The sequence below is a fragment of the Gadus chalcogrammus genome, chromosome 15 (genome assembly GCF_026213295.1).
Source record: "Gadus chalcogrammus isolate NIFS_2021 chromosome 15, NIFS_Gcha_1.0, whole genome shotgun sequence".
NCBI lineage: Eukaryota > Metazoa > Chordata > Actinopteri > Gadiformes > Gadidae > Gadus > Gadus chalcogrammus.
The window spans coordinates 27,212,508-27,228,520 of NC_079426.1; the positions used below are offsets into that span (position 1 = coordinate 27,212,508).

The window sequence follows — 16,013 nt, forward strand, 5'->3', positions numbered from 1 at the left end:
ACAAGTCAGCAGTGTGGTACAGGGTGATCATTTCTGATATACAGTACAAAAGCTGAAACTATTAGCCAGGAGTGGGATGACGCAGACGTGGGAAGCAATAAGACGCACCAACACACAGTTGCCTGTTGCAAAATGGTTCAGAGTTTAATATAAATAGTTAGGGTTAGCTGGTATGGCGTTATCTGGTATGGCTATAGTCTAATGTTAGCTTAGTTCGTGTTGTTTCGTCATGTTAATCGCTAGTAATATTAAGTAATTTGTAGAAATATAGCCTATCATCACAGACTGTAGGAATGTCACCCACCCTCCATCGCGTACGACACTGACGCTCGTAATCTGTAGTGCAAGGGAGTTCGTGCACAGATCCCTGAGACAAACGGCTACGCGCACACATGCAAACCCATAGCGAGTGACGTAGGACGTAAAGTCCCGCCCAGGTCGAAGTGGCGTCGATTTAGAGAGTCCCGTGTAGACTGTTACGCCCCGTGCCCACTACATGCGTCCGTTGACTGATGTGGGAAGACGTGGCTGACTGATGGGGGAGTAGTCTTTGCAGAGGCATCCGTCAGCCAATCTAATCGCTTCGCCGGGTTCTTCCCGCTACTTCCTGCTTGTTGCGATGCAAGATGACCCGCTTTCCCGCTTTCCAGTATCGTCAGAGCCCGAGTCGCGTCACAGTGCTTAAATTTGCAGACGCGATCTGATTGGATGACGGATCCGTCGCTGCCGAAAAAGTTGAACATATTTCAACTTCTTGACTGAGCCGAAGGCTCCAACGGAACGTACGGATCCACAATGCATTGCGCGTCCGTCCCCATTAAAGTCAATGGGGATCACGCAACGGACGCATGTAGTGGGCACGGGGCGTTAAAGGAAGCGCGTCGCTCACGTCACTCGCGTCGTTTACGCGCGTTGCTCACGTTGACTATGTAACGGCCCTAGAGGTCGGTTGAAAAAAATGCATTTGTGAATCTTGCGACGTCAGGAGAGTCTCAAAAATCCACAGATAAATACAGGTCCAGTCAAGACAAATTGCAAACAAGTTCACAATTGAAAAGCGTCTTGTTAATTCAAGTTTAACAGTTTACATAAATGCAACAACATCCAAATACATTTTTGATGAAAATTGCAAATATTTTTTTAATTAATATATTTATGGATTTATATTACATTTATTTAAAACAAGGCACATTTGTGTGTGGATCAGTAATGTGTTTGTGAAACTTACTTTTGTTTATGGATTTATTTTGCATTTATACATACCGATATCCATTTGTGTGTGCATCGAAATGTATTTGTGAGAAGAGAGTAATTTATATATAAATCCCAAAATACATTTGTGAATCCTTCTCCGTGCATTCATTATTAATGAGACTGTTCTGACCCCATAGAAACGCACATACATGCGCACACACTACAAACACAAGCATGTGCACACACCGCAAGTCAACACAAAAAAGCAGCGACACAGATACACGGAAACGCACACACACGCGCACACACACAAACGCACAGGTAAGACATTTAACGGTTCCGCCATCGGCACATGTGCAGGTAAGAACACACACGCAAGCATGCACATGCGCACGAACATACAGGGAAACGCACACACATGCGCACAAACGACACACACACACACACACACACATAAGCACGCGCACACACCGCATGTCAACACAAAGGCAGCGACACATACACGGATGCGCACACATAGTTCTACTTAACTACGGTAGTTAAGACCTTGGTATACTTTGACCGATACGAAAGGATTCAGGGGGGAAGATATCATTCCAGAGAATACAACATTCAAGTGATGGCGGCAGTGGAAGACTGATGGCTGATGGTTTATCATATTGTAACGTGTCGTGTTGACTGGTATGAGGGCCAAGGTTTGCACTACTGATGGGTCGTTCTCGACCGATTCAGTTTGAATTAACGAATCTTTAACAAGAACGAACCAAACTGATTCTTCTCTCTTGTTTTTCTCGTTTGTTCTCAGACTCGACTACTCCCAGACCCACTAGTCAATGACTCGCGAGCGCACGATAATACGATTCAATTTCAGTGAAATGGTAAATTCATGCTGTCTTTGTACTTTGTGTGTCATGACAGATTGATCAAATATTTGAATGTCTCGTCAATCTAACTCGTTCTTTCATGGTTGGTTCTCCACCTGGGACCCCAACCATCATTGCTAAATCAAGTATATTATCTTGCTGATATGTTTAACATCCATTGATCAACTACACCCCTCCCCCCCCCCTTTCCAGCTGCGTTTGGTAAAAGTTGTAATGTTGATTGATGACCGACTTCCACGATCGTTTGAGAATGAGAACGATGGAGGAGCTGAGTCCGACTGACTCAGCTGAGAACCTTGCATTCCATGATTCAATTCACCGCTACTGGAAACTCGACTGAACGGACAAACGATTCTGAACGATTCTTCTTGGCGAACTGACCGACGCGAACTGAATCAAGGCAAACAATCACTGAATCCATCAGTAGTTTGTCACTTTGAGGTTTTTCTAGGTTAGGTTTATTTTGACCCCTTCCAAACTCTTTGTCTAGCCAACTACAATCAGTACAAGCACCATCATATTATACAAATTGATGTAACAGCCTCATGGGAAGGGGCCTTCATTTTTCACATCTTTATTCAAAGGAAAAGAAGGAATGAGTGAATAATTACTCAATGAATTACTTGGGGTTAATTTGGTAAGGGAATAGATCTGCATTGTCATAATGTTTGCCAGATTATTTGCCAAAGTCCTGAAATATATGTTAGGTCATTTGAAGTGGCATCTTCTATTGAAGATACCCATGGAGGCCACTTAAATATATCCATATATGTGGAGAAACAGCAGATGTGTGTCCAGAAGAGGTGAGAGGGACAGTGCTGTTGCCCGGTCACCGGCCAACGTAGCCCCCATGGAGCACCCAGGCTGAGCTCAGGCCCTTAGTGAGCTTCTAAATTCCCTGACCAGAGCCCCAGCTGAGCAGGAGGTCATCCATTACTTCTTCAAATCTGTGCGGACTGCCGCAAAAACAGGTGGGATGAGTGAGGGGCCTCACTGAGGGGTGGAGGAAATGAACAGAGATCAACTGTCGGTCAGCTCTGGTGATTCAACATGTTCACAAGCCAGTAGACACAGTGGGAACCAAACACACACTTTCAACACTCTTTTAAAAAGCAATGATAATCCATGCAAATGGTGCTATAAGAGAATGAGGTGTGATGACAGCATTAGTGAGAAGTATGTATAGATATACCTGCCTAGTGTTCCAGTCTAACTAGGAGTGGCTCCCCTCTCCTGGCTGTGAATGACTGGAACTGATGCACTTGTTGCGAACCGCCTTCAATCAAACCCCCTGTGGAACTCATCATCCCTCATGGGAACGCATGCTAAGATATAAATGCACACATTGACACGCCCCATGCTTCTAATAAGCATATGTTTTTTGTCCATATTTCCCATTATTTTTTGCCATTATGGATATTATGTCAGTAATATCCTCGCCTACTTACTTCATTAGGAGCAGGCATGTTTTTCCCACCACTGAAGTGGCTAAAAATGACATATTCTATCAATAAGACATCATCTAATAGAAATTAGCTTTCATAGGCTGATCAACCAGTTCCCCTGTGTATTCCATGAAACCCCATTCTTAACTACCTCCGTTATCTTTGCTAAAACAAACAGAGACTACCCAAAGCAAGGGCAGTCAATAGGCTACACTTTCAAATGATGAGGCCTTGGTTATTAAGGTAAAGGATAAATAAAGTGTACGGTAATATTGCAACAGCAGGCTACTCATTTTAAGCAAGCAAATATAAAATTAATACTAAGCCGATTCATGCCTTATAGTATTAAATGGAAAAATATGTCCCATTCTTGTTCACACTGGAAATAAAACAGGTACTGTGATTTTCGGACTATAAGCCGCGCCTTTTTTGCCATTTTTAGTTTCTGCGGCTTATATAACGGATTTTTACAGCTAACGGCCACTCGGAAAATTTGTATTAAAAGCTTCAATCAGTATTCAGAGCATTGTTGTTTCACGTACGTGACGTTAACAGAGCGAGGGAGGCAACTATAAGCGCCAGGGACACCAAGCAGAGAAGCGAGAGAGGTGGAGGAAGAATAGATATCTTGTTTCCCTTTACTTTATAACACAACATTAGCGGGATCTCGGGCGGAAGGGTAATACTTAGCGAAATGCTAACCTTAGCTTAGTTGTTTGTTTACGTTCGCTGTACAGCGCCGCAACTGTGACTGGCTTGCTGCAGAGCTTGAGCGTCTTGGGAATACCCGGACAATATAATGGATATAATATGGACACATAAGACAATCAATATTCGGTATTTGTTATGGATTTATTGTACAAATTCCCTGAAAAGATGCACGTTCCAGGATGAATTGAAAAGCTCCCATAAGGGCTGAGATAATAATAATAATAATAATAATAATACATTTAATTTAGAGGCGCCTTTCAAAACACCCAAGGTCACCTTACAGAGCATATAGTCATCATACATTTTTTAAAAAACAAGACATTGTGGAAAAAATAAATAAATAAATAAATAAACATAAGCAATAAGAAATAAATAAAACAAAAACAAGACAAAACAAAACAAAAAAAACAATCAAAGCAGTGATCAGTTAGACGTGTGCGAGTTTGAACAGGTGAGTTTTGAGTTGTGACTTGAAGGTTGTAATGGTGTCTGACTGTTTTATGTGTGGGGGGAGGGAGTTCCAGAGCCTGGGTGCTGAACAGCTGAATGACCGGGCACCCATTGAAGTGAGTCGTGATGTGGGGATACATAGTAGTCCAGCAGAGGTTGAGCGGAGGGAGCGGGAGGGAGTGTATTCTTGGAGGAGGTCGCAGAGATAACTGGGGGCTAGGTTGTGGAGAGCTTTGTAGGTGAGGAGTAGGGTTTTGTATTGGAGATGGCAGAGGACAGCTGATTTGGAACGGAACAACAGCTGTTCTCTTTCACGGGGAAAAACTAAGGAACTTCAACCTACTTAGGCCTACTAATTAATGTTCAAAAGCTATTAAATCTTCAACAAAATATGCAGATACTGTCAAAATCGGTTCCAGGGAGTATATGGGGATTATTAATGTTGTTTTTGATGGTGTTTTTTTCGAAGCCTGAAAAATGGTGCTACGTGCTACGCTCGTAGCACGTAGTTTTGGTGCTACGCCCCTGTTCCTGTCCATTCAGTCCACCCGATACTGGTGTTTTCCCCTGTCTATTTATGTTTCTGACTGTCCATCAGTATTTCACAAATCCATGTGCATGGGTTTGTACCAGATTTGTTTGGTAGGTTGGGTATCGGCCAAATAAGAACTGATTTACTTTTCATGCCAATAGGACAAAAAGGGGCTTTGGCAGAGGCCGTGCATAACTTAATAAAGTAATCCCGTAACACCACCAAAAGTGGTGAAAGGTATGTCACTATGAACTAGCCGATGAGATCCTAACGCAAGAAAGATGGACTGTACATCTGCTGGCAAACATAAGATATGTTGATAGCCTTGAATTCACACACTGCAAAAATGCCCTCTAAAAAATAAGAAAAAAATAGTGTTTTAGGTGAAAAATTGCGTATTTTGAGCAAAATAATCTGCCAGTGCAGCAAGCAAATGGGACTTGGTAAGATTTCTTAAAACAAGACAATAATATCCAAGTAGTAAGCATGCAAAAAAACTTAAATCAAGTATAAAAATCTATTTTTTCTTTTACTTGTTAAGATTTTTTCTCTTATTTTAAGCAATGTATTCTCATTTATTAGCCATTATTGCTTAGAATTAAATGTCCTCTAAGCAATTATTGCTCAAAACAAGCATACAACTAGTCTGATTTTCTTATCTAGAATACTTATTTTCTTATCTAGAATTAATTTCTTGTTTAGGTGTAGTGAATGTATGGGAAAAATACACTTGACAAGAACTTCAAAAAAAAGTTTTTTATTACGATTTTAGCAGCCCCCCCCCCCCCCCCCAACAACCACGTGCCAAAGCTGACTGGCAGGCCTAACAATGAAGATATGATCGAGACAGGGCCTATTCAAACAATGAACCTGAGCAACCTGAACTATTCAAACCATGAACCTGAGCGTGCATCTCTCATACACCCTACCTAAGAAAGGCCAGCCAGTCAGCTTTGGCACGTTTAAAAGCTGCTGTTTGGTCTTTCTCATGAATCGCATCACCCAAGACCTCGGTCTGAAGGAATAACAGAACCGATGACACACATTTTGGATACGTCATGCGAAATGCGTAGTAGTACGCCATGACGTACAGGACCGACTCAGCAAGACTGCTCCTATCAAAGGACACAACAGGGGCATTTCCGGCGCAGAGGAAGCAGTCCTCCTCTCCTACCAGGATGAACGGTGTGGCTAGTGGCCGTCTTCTCAGATACATTTCTGGGGCCTCTGTGGGCTGAACATCAACACAAGATTACATTACACTTAGCTGACGCTTTTCTATCCAACTTGCAGTTACAGTACAGTTACAGTACGACTTACAGTTAGGCCTATTTACAGGGTATTGGTTACAGTCCCTGGAGCAATGTGGGGATTGGTGCCTTGCTCAAGGGCACCTCAGCCATGGAGGGAGGAAGAGACTAGTAAGGATGGGGATTGAACCGGCAACTCTGTGATCTACCGTCCAACGCCCTAACCATTACACCATGGCTGCCCAAAGATAAAGCTAAAGATAAAGCAAGACTTTATGCTCAAATGCTCAAGGACACTTTAATGGTGAAGTCAGAGTGAGGCTCAAACCTGTAAAATGTTAAATGATAATAAGGATGGATACATAGGCTACATAAATATTTTATCTTGCATAAGGTTATGTAATTAAGTTGGTTCACCCGCAGAACATGAATGAGTGCCTCTGATGGAGATGACAACTTCTTTGGTGCGGGGTAACCAGAAGGGAACATATCTGGCAGGGAGAGAGAGAGAGAGAGAGAGCGAGAGAGAGAGAGAGAGCGAGAGCGAGAGCGAGAGCGAGAGCGAGAGCGAGAGCGAGAGCGAGAGCGAGAGCGAGAGAGAGAGAGAGAGAGAGAGAGAGTGAGTTACTTAGAGACAGAGTAATTGGAGCTACTCAGTGAAACAACAAATAGTGCAATTGTAATTTCAGAAGGATTGCAAAACCTTACCAGCAGGTAGTCCCATCGGTGGCTTCAGGACCTTCTTATAGACACCATAAAAGGAGAGTTTGGTTCTGTAGTCTGCCCAGCGCTCCTTCAGCTCTTTCACATAATGCACGTTGTCCTTCGCCACTATTCGTCTCAGCTCCTCAAGAACCTTGGCATTATATTGCAAAAAAGGGGATTAATACAACATGTTTTTCTTAAAATACAAGGATACAGGCTGACCGGTACATTCTTCCTTTAATTCTGAGTAGTGAGTGTACTTACATGGTCTATGTTCTTGAAGCACGAGTAGGCCTCAAGGATTTTGCCAGGTCTGTCGGCTTCCTTGAGGGTCTCCGAATCGATGAACTGCCTTCTTCCCTCAAATTCAAGTTCAAGGAGCTGTGAGACATCGTCTTGGTTTTGCTTATTCTTCCGGCACATCTCTTGGAGATGTCTGTAGTGCCTAGCCTGAGACATCCTACTGTCGTGTCCTAAGTTTAAATAGGGATAAAAACATCACATCATTACATTTTTAATCTCAATCTCAATCAATGACTTGTCAGAACTGAAACGTATCGGTTTTTGTTCGGTGTTTCTTGCACGGTAGGCTAGAAAGATAAACCATTGGGGCAACCTACCAACAGAGTCCCCCTTTTATAAACCATAGCCATCATGAGACAATTTGTATAAGAGGAGACAGAGCGCTGAAGACATAAATAATTGAGGACAGTTCGTAACAGCAGTATGGCCGTTATCCCGACTGTTCTGCTGACAACAGACGAATCATTATGCATTCCAAACATATTGCATGCTGCACTGTTCTTCTTGTGCCGTTACGGAAGTACTGTATCTGTGCAGTGTCAAAATAAGCCATGAGAAAAGTGGCTCTAAAAGCTTTATTTTGACTCACAATAAACACATTAGTATAATCAACTTCTCGCAACTGATAATTATCTATAAGTCTATTAGTCACGTTTCCCCATTCTTTACGAGAGGGTCTGGTTTTACTAATCTGAAATAGAGTAAATATAATTTTGCGTGTAAGGCTAAATGAAAATGTGAAATCCAATACACTTACCAACAGCTGCATATTTCACTGGAGTGCTTGTTGATGGGGTGTGGACCTCAGGGAGAGTGGAGGGCGGAGTGTGGACCTCAGGGGTGCTAGGGGTGCTGCTGGGGCTTGCCGTATAGAGAATGGTAGATGTGGTGGAATCATCAGTGTCATCGGCATCCGTATATTTCAGTTTTCGTTTTCTCTCCCCCCTTGCAGGAGTGCCACCCTGGCTTTTCTTCGGTGATCGAACATTGTGGATTCTCTTTTGCAGTCGTTTGTAGACTTCAATCTAGGCAGAAAATACAAAGACCAAGAGCAAGACATTGTCAAATATCCACATTTGCTAAGGAAAAATAAATAAATAAATTAATCAGAATAATAAAGCTTTTTTTATCATACCCTTCTACAACTTGTATCATTAAATAATAATAATAATAATAATAATAATAATAATAGCAATAATAATATTGGGTTTAGGTATGTTACCTTACAAGTATGTTACCTAATGTAATGGGTGCATGTATGGGAGACAGTGGAATGAACAACCAAAGGAATCTGTAAACAAGTGTGCGATTTGAGGTACTTTATTACATTGAAAGCAATACTTACCCATGGACGCTGTATGTCGAGCTTATCAGAGAGCATGGGATAGTAGATCACCAGGCGTTTGGCCATGGCTACGAGGTCCTCCTTCGATGGATACTGCTTCTCTTCACAGTGCAATGCCCTCACCGCTGACACCATGTTGGTAATTGTATTCCGGATCAGTCTACATGTTAGCTCTTTGGACAGCTCACTCTCCTGCTCTACCAAGTCTTTTCAATTGAAAAAAGTAAGATTTCACATTCTCCAATTCACTATCAGTGTATATCACGTATTGGGGGCTTGGCAGTGTAAGTGTTCTGTATGTAGTCCCCCAACTCTTCTCCTCCTCTTTGCTGTCACTTCCCCCACTACTGGTTCCAGTGGCCGCACACTCTGTTCCGTTGCTGACCTCAATGGAGGCAGCAGAAGAGCTGCATGAGGCCTTCTCCTGTAAAGGAATCAGCAAAAACTAGTCAGAAAACCCATGCTTAATTAATTAATTTAACAAATAAAAGTTCAGAACATACCAACACAGAGGACAATTGGTTGAACACATAAGGCAACTTGGTAGGAGAGAGAGAGAGATGGGACAAGAGTGACAATACCATACCCCATGATATTGAATAGCCTATTTATAGGCTTATAATAAACCTAGCATAACTCTTGGCAAAAACGAAGACAATAAACCACCAACATAACATCACAGTAACACCACTAAATACAAAATAAACATGGGACTAGATACTAAATAATAGCAGACTATTTTAGTGACAGGTGAGTGACAGGATGCACTAGAGTTTTGATGACAGTCATAGGTGTGCACAGATAGGGACGAGGTGGTGCTAAAGCACCTGCCTCTTTGCCCTACTTGTTTTTTTTTTTTTTTAAACCTTTTTTTGTCACAATGTACTCTGGTCCATGTTGACATGATAATCTCCATGCTTCACGATCAAAAGCATGTGACAATAATGCCCCGATATAATATAGCCTCTCTTCTATAACCTAGTAAGGTAGCGGGAAGTTCCACATGCCCCCAACCCCCCCTTCAGCACCTGCCCCCCAAAATGTCTATGCACGCCACTGATGACAGTGAAGTGGTGAGTGTTTTGGCCAAAAGCGAAGGATTGTAGATGGATTATAGTGTGTTTGTATAATGGGACATGGTTAGTGGGTGGCACACTAGATATGAGCATGAACCAAACTGAATCCAATCGCCTAAATACAAAACTTTGCCTCAAACTCCCCAACAGACATTTACCCCAACAGACATTTAACAAAACCCCAGTCCAGTCAAGTACTTTTCCACCGTAGTCTCTGTGCATGTAGGCTACTGTGTGTATGCAAACTGTGTTCCTCTATCCACTGCCATCAATGGATATGACACAAAAGCGTGTTGCATTGTGCTACACAGCATTCTGGCATGAATGAGTTAACCACTGATTGTAATGAGGTTTAAAAAACTTTGCTTACCACAGGGTGACACAGATCCCATATAGATTTTCTTCGCAAAAAATGGTCAGGCCCTGGGAAGAGGTCGCGAAGCTCTTCTCTCGAAAGCATCTTCAGTGCCTCCATATCGACATTGGCAGCTGTGTCACAAACGAGAGAAAAAAGGTACAGAACATCAGCTGAATCAGATTAATCAACAGATGAGGTTCACTGATGCTCCAGTGACTGTCATTTAACATTATTTTAGTGTGTGGGAGATTCTATTAAAGAGTAAGTGAAAAGTATCTCAGGAAGTATTAGCAGGAATTTATTGTGGCTCAAGTCTGCTGTATGAGCTTGCTGAATGCCTTAGACAGGAGGGCGAACAAAACTGTATAGTGAATGCACAGCTGACACCAAGATTGACACATAAGGTCACTTTCACTTTTGTTACTCACAGCAACATTCACATTATCTTCTGATCTGATCCAGTATTTGTTGATCCAAATATTTTTGGTCCCATTTGTCTAAAAATCCCACTCAGCAAGCTCATACAAGCCTATTGTAATGAACTAATGATATTAGCAGATACACAAATGAGAAAAAATCGACACATTCACTTAATTTACATTCACACATGAGCACCATCATCACTGTATCACGTTATCATGATTACCTGTTAAGATGTCTTTGGCCATACGGTCTAACTTATCCATATTGCCGTCCATATGCCCGTTGTGAGCAAAGCAGCTGGAAACAACTCACTCGTTAACTGTGAATAAAAACAAAATACTGTCAAAACAAGCTATACATTAGACAGAAAATCGTGCAGAGCCAGCCTTTAAAACCAGGCAGAATTGTTTAGGTAAAGTATAATCATCAACACTTCACATTATTTACGGCGGAGTATAGCCGCATTAGTCAAAGTAATCAACAGCATGTTTGAGACCAAAAATGGCCAATGCGAGGACGATGTCGCTATGCTCATGCGTCCCCCACGTGTTAACATGCAGACTAAAGGGAAACCTTATACTTGGGGATTGACGATGTCATTCATGCCAACCATTGCCAACAAAAGACAGCGTGTGAATGTATAACATATAATTAGCCGATTAAAATATATCCTGCGAGGTTATTACATATCATGCGAGGTTACTACATAAGGCAAACTGCACCAAAGGTATCATAGTTAGCATTAGCCATCTGGAGATTGGGCAAGGTGCACGAAGCTTTGGCCCCCTTTTCCAATAGGTTTATTTTTTTAATTTACCGGAACCTCTCCAACCCTCTATGGTCTGAAAGTTTCATACACACCTGATAGCGTATCTGTTCTGATATCTCCTCTTCTCACGTCCTTGCAGCAGCAGCAGCCAGGGTAAAAAGAACGCGCATATATTTTTAAACGGAGAAGTCGCGAATCCAAGTCAGCCCGAATTGGGAGTGCATGGAATTGTGAAATAAAATCGAAGAGTTATGAAGTAGTCAACTATAGCAGTCAATAAAAGTTTCGTCTCCAGTTTTGAAAAAGAAATTGACTATTTGAGTAAAAGAGGCTGGGTGCAATCACACAATTCACATTAGGTCAGTCACCCCAACCCCCCGGTTTTGTATGGAATTGTCCATCGCGAGAAAGCGGGAAAGCGAAAACGCGGGATCTCAATCAATGCATAGTTAGGAACACTTTGTGAGGATGGCTGGTTGGCGATGTGTGATTTGCTTTGCATTTATTGCACTGACTTTAAAAGTGTTTTTAAGCCACATTAACACGGCGCATGGACGTAGTCGAAACTTCCGTGTGATTTGTGGAATCGATGGGTGCAAAGAAGAATACCGGGTATTCAATTCATTCTATTATCACATCAAGCGTAGGCATGCAGCGTACCTCGCCAATGGTCGTCCGCCCAGGGATTTGATTCCAGTTAGCTCAAGGTGCCATGGGGGTGAACGATTCGACATGGGCCTACCTATTTTTTCCAACTGCATCACTCCAGCTACCCACCAAGTTCAAGATTCTACTCCAACTACCAATATGAGGCAGAACACAACGCAGGTTGACTTTAGAGAAGAACACGCTTGCCAGGAGAGCGGGGGGATTGAACAACTGCAATCTAACTGTCCGTCCACACCAGAAGCGAATTGAGCGACCAAATCGCCGGAAGTCATTCACTTTCTATGGGCAAGAGCGACCAGAGCGACCAAAGCGACCAACGCTACCAGCGGCCAAAGTTGAGCGACCAGAGCGTCAAAAAGAAGTTGAAAACTTTTTAACTTTATGCAAATGACTATTATTCGCTTCAGCGACCAAACACTGACAGCCAATCGGAATGTAGACGCTCTTCGCTTGCGTGGATCCCAGGGAACATCGGCAGGCACTTTGGTTCCTATCTACCTTTATTCACTCACTGAACAAAATGTCGGCTGAAGTATTAATCGCGGCTGTAACTGGGCACCCGGTGTTGTACGAACCCACCCTTTTTCAGTTCAGAGATCGAAACGCCATAGTGGTTTGGATATCAAGTGATGATAAGCGGGAGTATTTATAGGCTACATCTAGAACGTTCGTATTTAAGCGGGAATCATTATAATTTGCTCTACATGCCACCAATCTAACCAAACAATCGCGTGTAGCATGCTTTAAACAAAACCAAAAAAGTATTTGAAATCGTCACATAAACAAACTAATCGACAAGACGAGGGATAAATGACAAGGGATATATCTCTGTCTTTTATCCCTCTATTCCCCACTATTCACGGAGCCTGAGGTGAATAATTTTTTAATTAAATAGTCTAGATAGATAGATAGTCAAGTCTTTATTAATACCAAACGACACAAATCGTCGGGAATCCATTTAGGTGGTTCGTCCCACACAGGACAGTAGCCTACAATACCACACAGAACAAGTCTGACTGGATAATACACACAATACATCACATTAAAACTAGACACGCGTTGATAGATAGATAGACAGAAAGGCCTAGATAGATAGATATGTTCCATTATTTGCCTTGCGGAGCCAACCAGTCCTGTGCACGTATGCAAATTAGCCATGTGTCCCAACGTCTATTTGTTTTGAATGCGACGAATGAGTGCAGATCATGATTTGCAGATCCAGATCAGTGAAACATATTTTAACTACTACAGCACGCAGGGTTTTTTGTTCTCGGTTGTAATTAGCCTACATTTTAGGATTTTTTTTATATTGGGGGGAATCACTGTCCTACTTGTTGTCGAAGCACTTTATCGAACAAGCAAAACCGTCTCGGCAATATGGCCAAGGTGTATGGGAGAGTTCACTATTTGATATGGCTGTCTGTAGGGCCTACTAAACGCATACGGCTCCTTTAAATGCGTCTGCATAATTGAATTGTACGTCATGAGCGACTTGACTCGCCGGTTGCACCAACTGGGCGTAAGCCTGGTCGTAACTACGCCTGGTCGTAACTTGGCGTTCTAAGTCCAACCTAACCGTTACGCCGGTTGCACCAACTGGGCTTAGCGTTCTTTTCACTAAGACCAGGCGTAAATCCTACGCCTGGTCAGGGGCAGGCGTAGAGTTGAAATTCCAGGCTGTTTCTATAGCAATTACATCCAATCCAATGCAACTGCTCAGTACGCTTCACTAAACTGCATTTCAAAGCACAGCCGGCGATATGATCAGTGTTCACAGATCGACTGCCTGTCGGGAAGATTCAAGATTCAAGATTCAAGATTCAAAAAGCTTTATTGTCTAGTATGTTGCCATACTAGAAAATTGTCTTTTGACTGAAGGCTTGGAGGTGTGTGTGTGTGTGTGTGTGTGTGTGTGTGTGTGTGTGTGTGTGTGTGTGTGTGTTATTTGTGTGAGTTCTTTGAGGAATGAGTGTTCTGTGTGTGTATAGCTATGGGGATGAATGATTTTTTGTAGATAGCTTTCCTGGCCAAAGGCATTCTGAATCTTCTGCCAGAAGGAAGTAGATCAAAACAAGGATGGAGTGGGTGGGAGGGATCTAAGAGGATGGAGTTGGTCTTCCTTCCCACTGCTTGGATATACAGATCCTCCAGCGCTTTCTGGTGTATTCCTATTAGCTTGCTTGCTTGCTTAGTTAATCTATTAAGTCTGCTTTTGCTTGCGTTTGTGAGGAAGCCGTACCAGGATGTAATGTTGCAAGTGATGATGGATTCCACCAGAGATTGGTAGGCAGTTGACAAAATGTCTTTGCTGACATTGAAGGTGTCTAGTTTCCTCAGGAGATACATACGTTGTTGTCCCTTCTTGTAAACCCCATCTGCATGCTGGCTAAAGGACAGACGTTGGTCGATCTCTGTGCCAAGGTATTTGAACTTCACCACCTGTTCAACCACTTGTCCTTCCAGGGTTAAAGGTGAGGAAAGTGGATGTGGGGTGTTGGATGCCCTCCTCCTATGGCAACACAGTTCTTTGGTTTTGCTGATGTTCAACTGCAGTGAGCTTTCTTTGAACCACAGGGCCATTTCAGTGATATATTGGGTGTACTTGGACAGGGTGCTTTGATCTGTCAGTTTGGCCACCAAGGCCAGATCATCTGCATATTTAAATAGCTTGAATCCACTGATGTTGCATGTGATCTCATTGGTGTATATTGAGAACAAGATGGGAGACAAGACACAACCCTGTGGGACTCCAGTGTTAAGGATGATGTTGGACGATGTTACACCCTGGACCTTTACATGCTGGGGTCTGTCCTTTAAAAACTCCTTGATCCAAAGTGTCAGTGCTGGGTTGACCTGAAGCTGCTGAAGGCGATGCAGGAGTGTGTTGATGTTAACTGTATTAAATGCTGACGAGAAGTCCATGAATAAGACCCTGACCAAGGAGTTCTGGGAGTCCAGGTGCTTTGTGATGGTATCCAGTAGATGTAATGTAGCGTCCTCCACACCTCGTTTTGGCTTGTAGGCAAACTGCAGTGGATCCAGATTCTCACCGATGGTGGTGGTGAGCTCTCCTGCAACAACTCTCTCCATGCATTTGCACAGGATAGAGGTGAGTGCCACTGGTCTGAAGTCGTTCAGAGCTTTAGCCCGGGGCTTTTTGGGAACAGGGATGATGGTGGTCTCCTTCCACGCCCTGGGAACAAACTGGCATCTAGGAAGAGCTGAAACATTTCCGTCATTACACCGCCCAGCTGACTTGCACACTCCTCCAGTATTCTGCCCTTCAGCCCATCTGGTCCAGGAGCTTTGGAGGAATGGAGATGGGAAAAGATGGATATAACCCGCTTCTCTTCTATGCAGATAGATTCTGGGGGGTATAGGAGAGTGACCATTTCCTCCATAGAGTCAGTGTTGTTGAATCTGGCATAGAAGGTGTTGAGTTCTTCAGCAAAGGCAGCAGGGTCTGGGCATGGTACTGCAGCAGTGTTCTTATTCCTGCCCATCATGGTGTTTAGGCTCCTCCATGCATGCCTTATATCTCCACTGATGAACTTCTCCTCCATTTTGTTTTTGTAGTTGAGCTTGGCCAGCTTGGTCTTCTGCTTTAGCTCCTTTTTCAGCTCTTTAACTCTCTGCTGGTCACCCTGGATGAATGCAAACTTTTTTAAATTGAGACAGTTCTTAAGGTCTTTGGTTATCCATGGCTTATTGTTTGCAAAGATCTTAATTTGTTTGGTAGGAATAACACTATCAGCACAGAATGTGACGTAAGAGCATATGGTATCGTACAACAGGTTAAGGTCACCATTGCATTCCCTGAAGAATTCTTCCCAATCTGTCAGCTCAAAACATCCTTTCAGTCTTTGAATGGAGTCTACCTCCCATGCCATGATGGTTTG

The 16,013-nt window shown here is 42.9% G+C and overlaps 1 protein-coding gene across 1 annotated transcript; it reads right to left on the reverse strand.

The window, feature by feature from the left end:
* Positions 1-7,151: 7,151 nt before the first annotated feature.
* LOC130404244 (uncharacterized) lies at positions 7,152-11,335 on the reverse strand. Its single transcript, XM_056608887.1, has 6 exons — positions 10,900-11,335; positions 10,266-10,384; positions 8,820-9,243; positions 8,232-8,499; positions 7,436-7,644; positions 7,152-7,322 (listed from the first exon to the last, which is right to left on the reverse strand). The coding sequence occupies exons 3-6, from the start codon at positions 8,952-8,954 to the stop codon at positions 7,152-7,154; spliced, it is 783 nt and encodes a 260-aa protein (XP_056464862.1). The 5' UTR covers positions 8,955-9,243; positions 10,266-10,384; positions 10,900-11,335.
* Positions 11,336-16,013: the final 4,678 nt, after the last annotated feature.

Excerpts from the sequence above, each read along its gene's own strand:
- LOC130404244 (XM_056608887.1), bottom strand. The coding sequence starts at position 8,954 with ATGGTGTCAGCGGTGAGGGCATTGCACTGTGAAGAGAAGCAGTATCCA. Across the intron at positions 8,500-8,819 it reads TCGACATACAGCGTCCATGG|ATTGAAGTCTACAAACGACT; the intron begins GTAAGTATTGCT and ends TTTTCTGCCTAG. Across the intron at positions 7,323-7,435 it reads GCTTCAAGAACATAGACCAT|GTTCTTGAGGAGCTGAGACG; the intron begins GTAAGTACACTC and ends TATAATGCCAAG.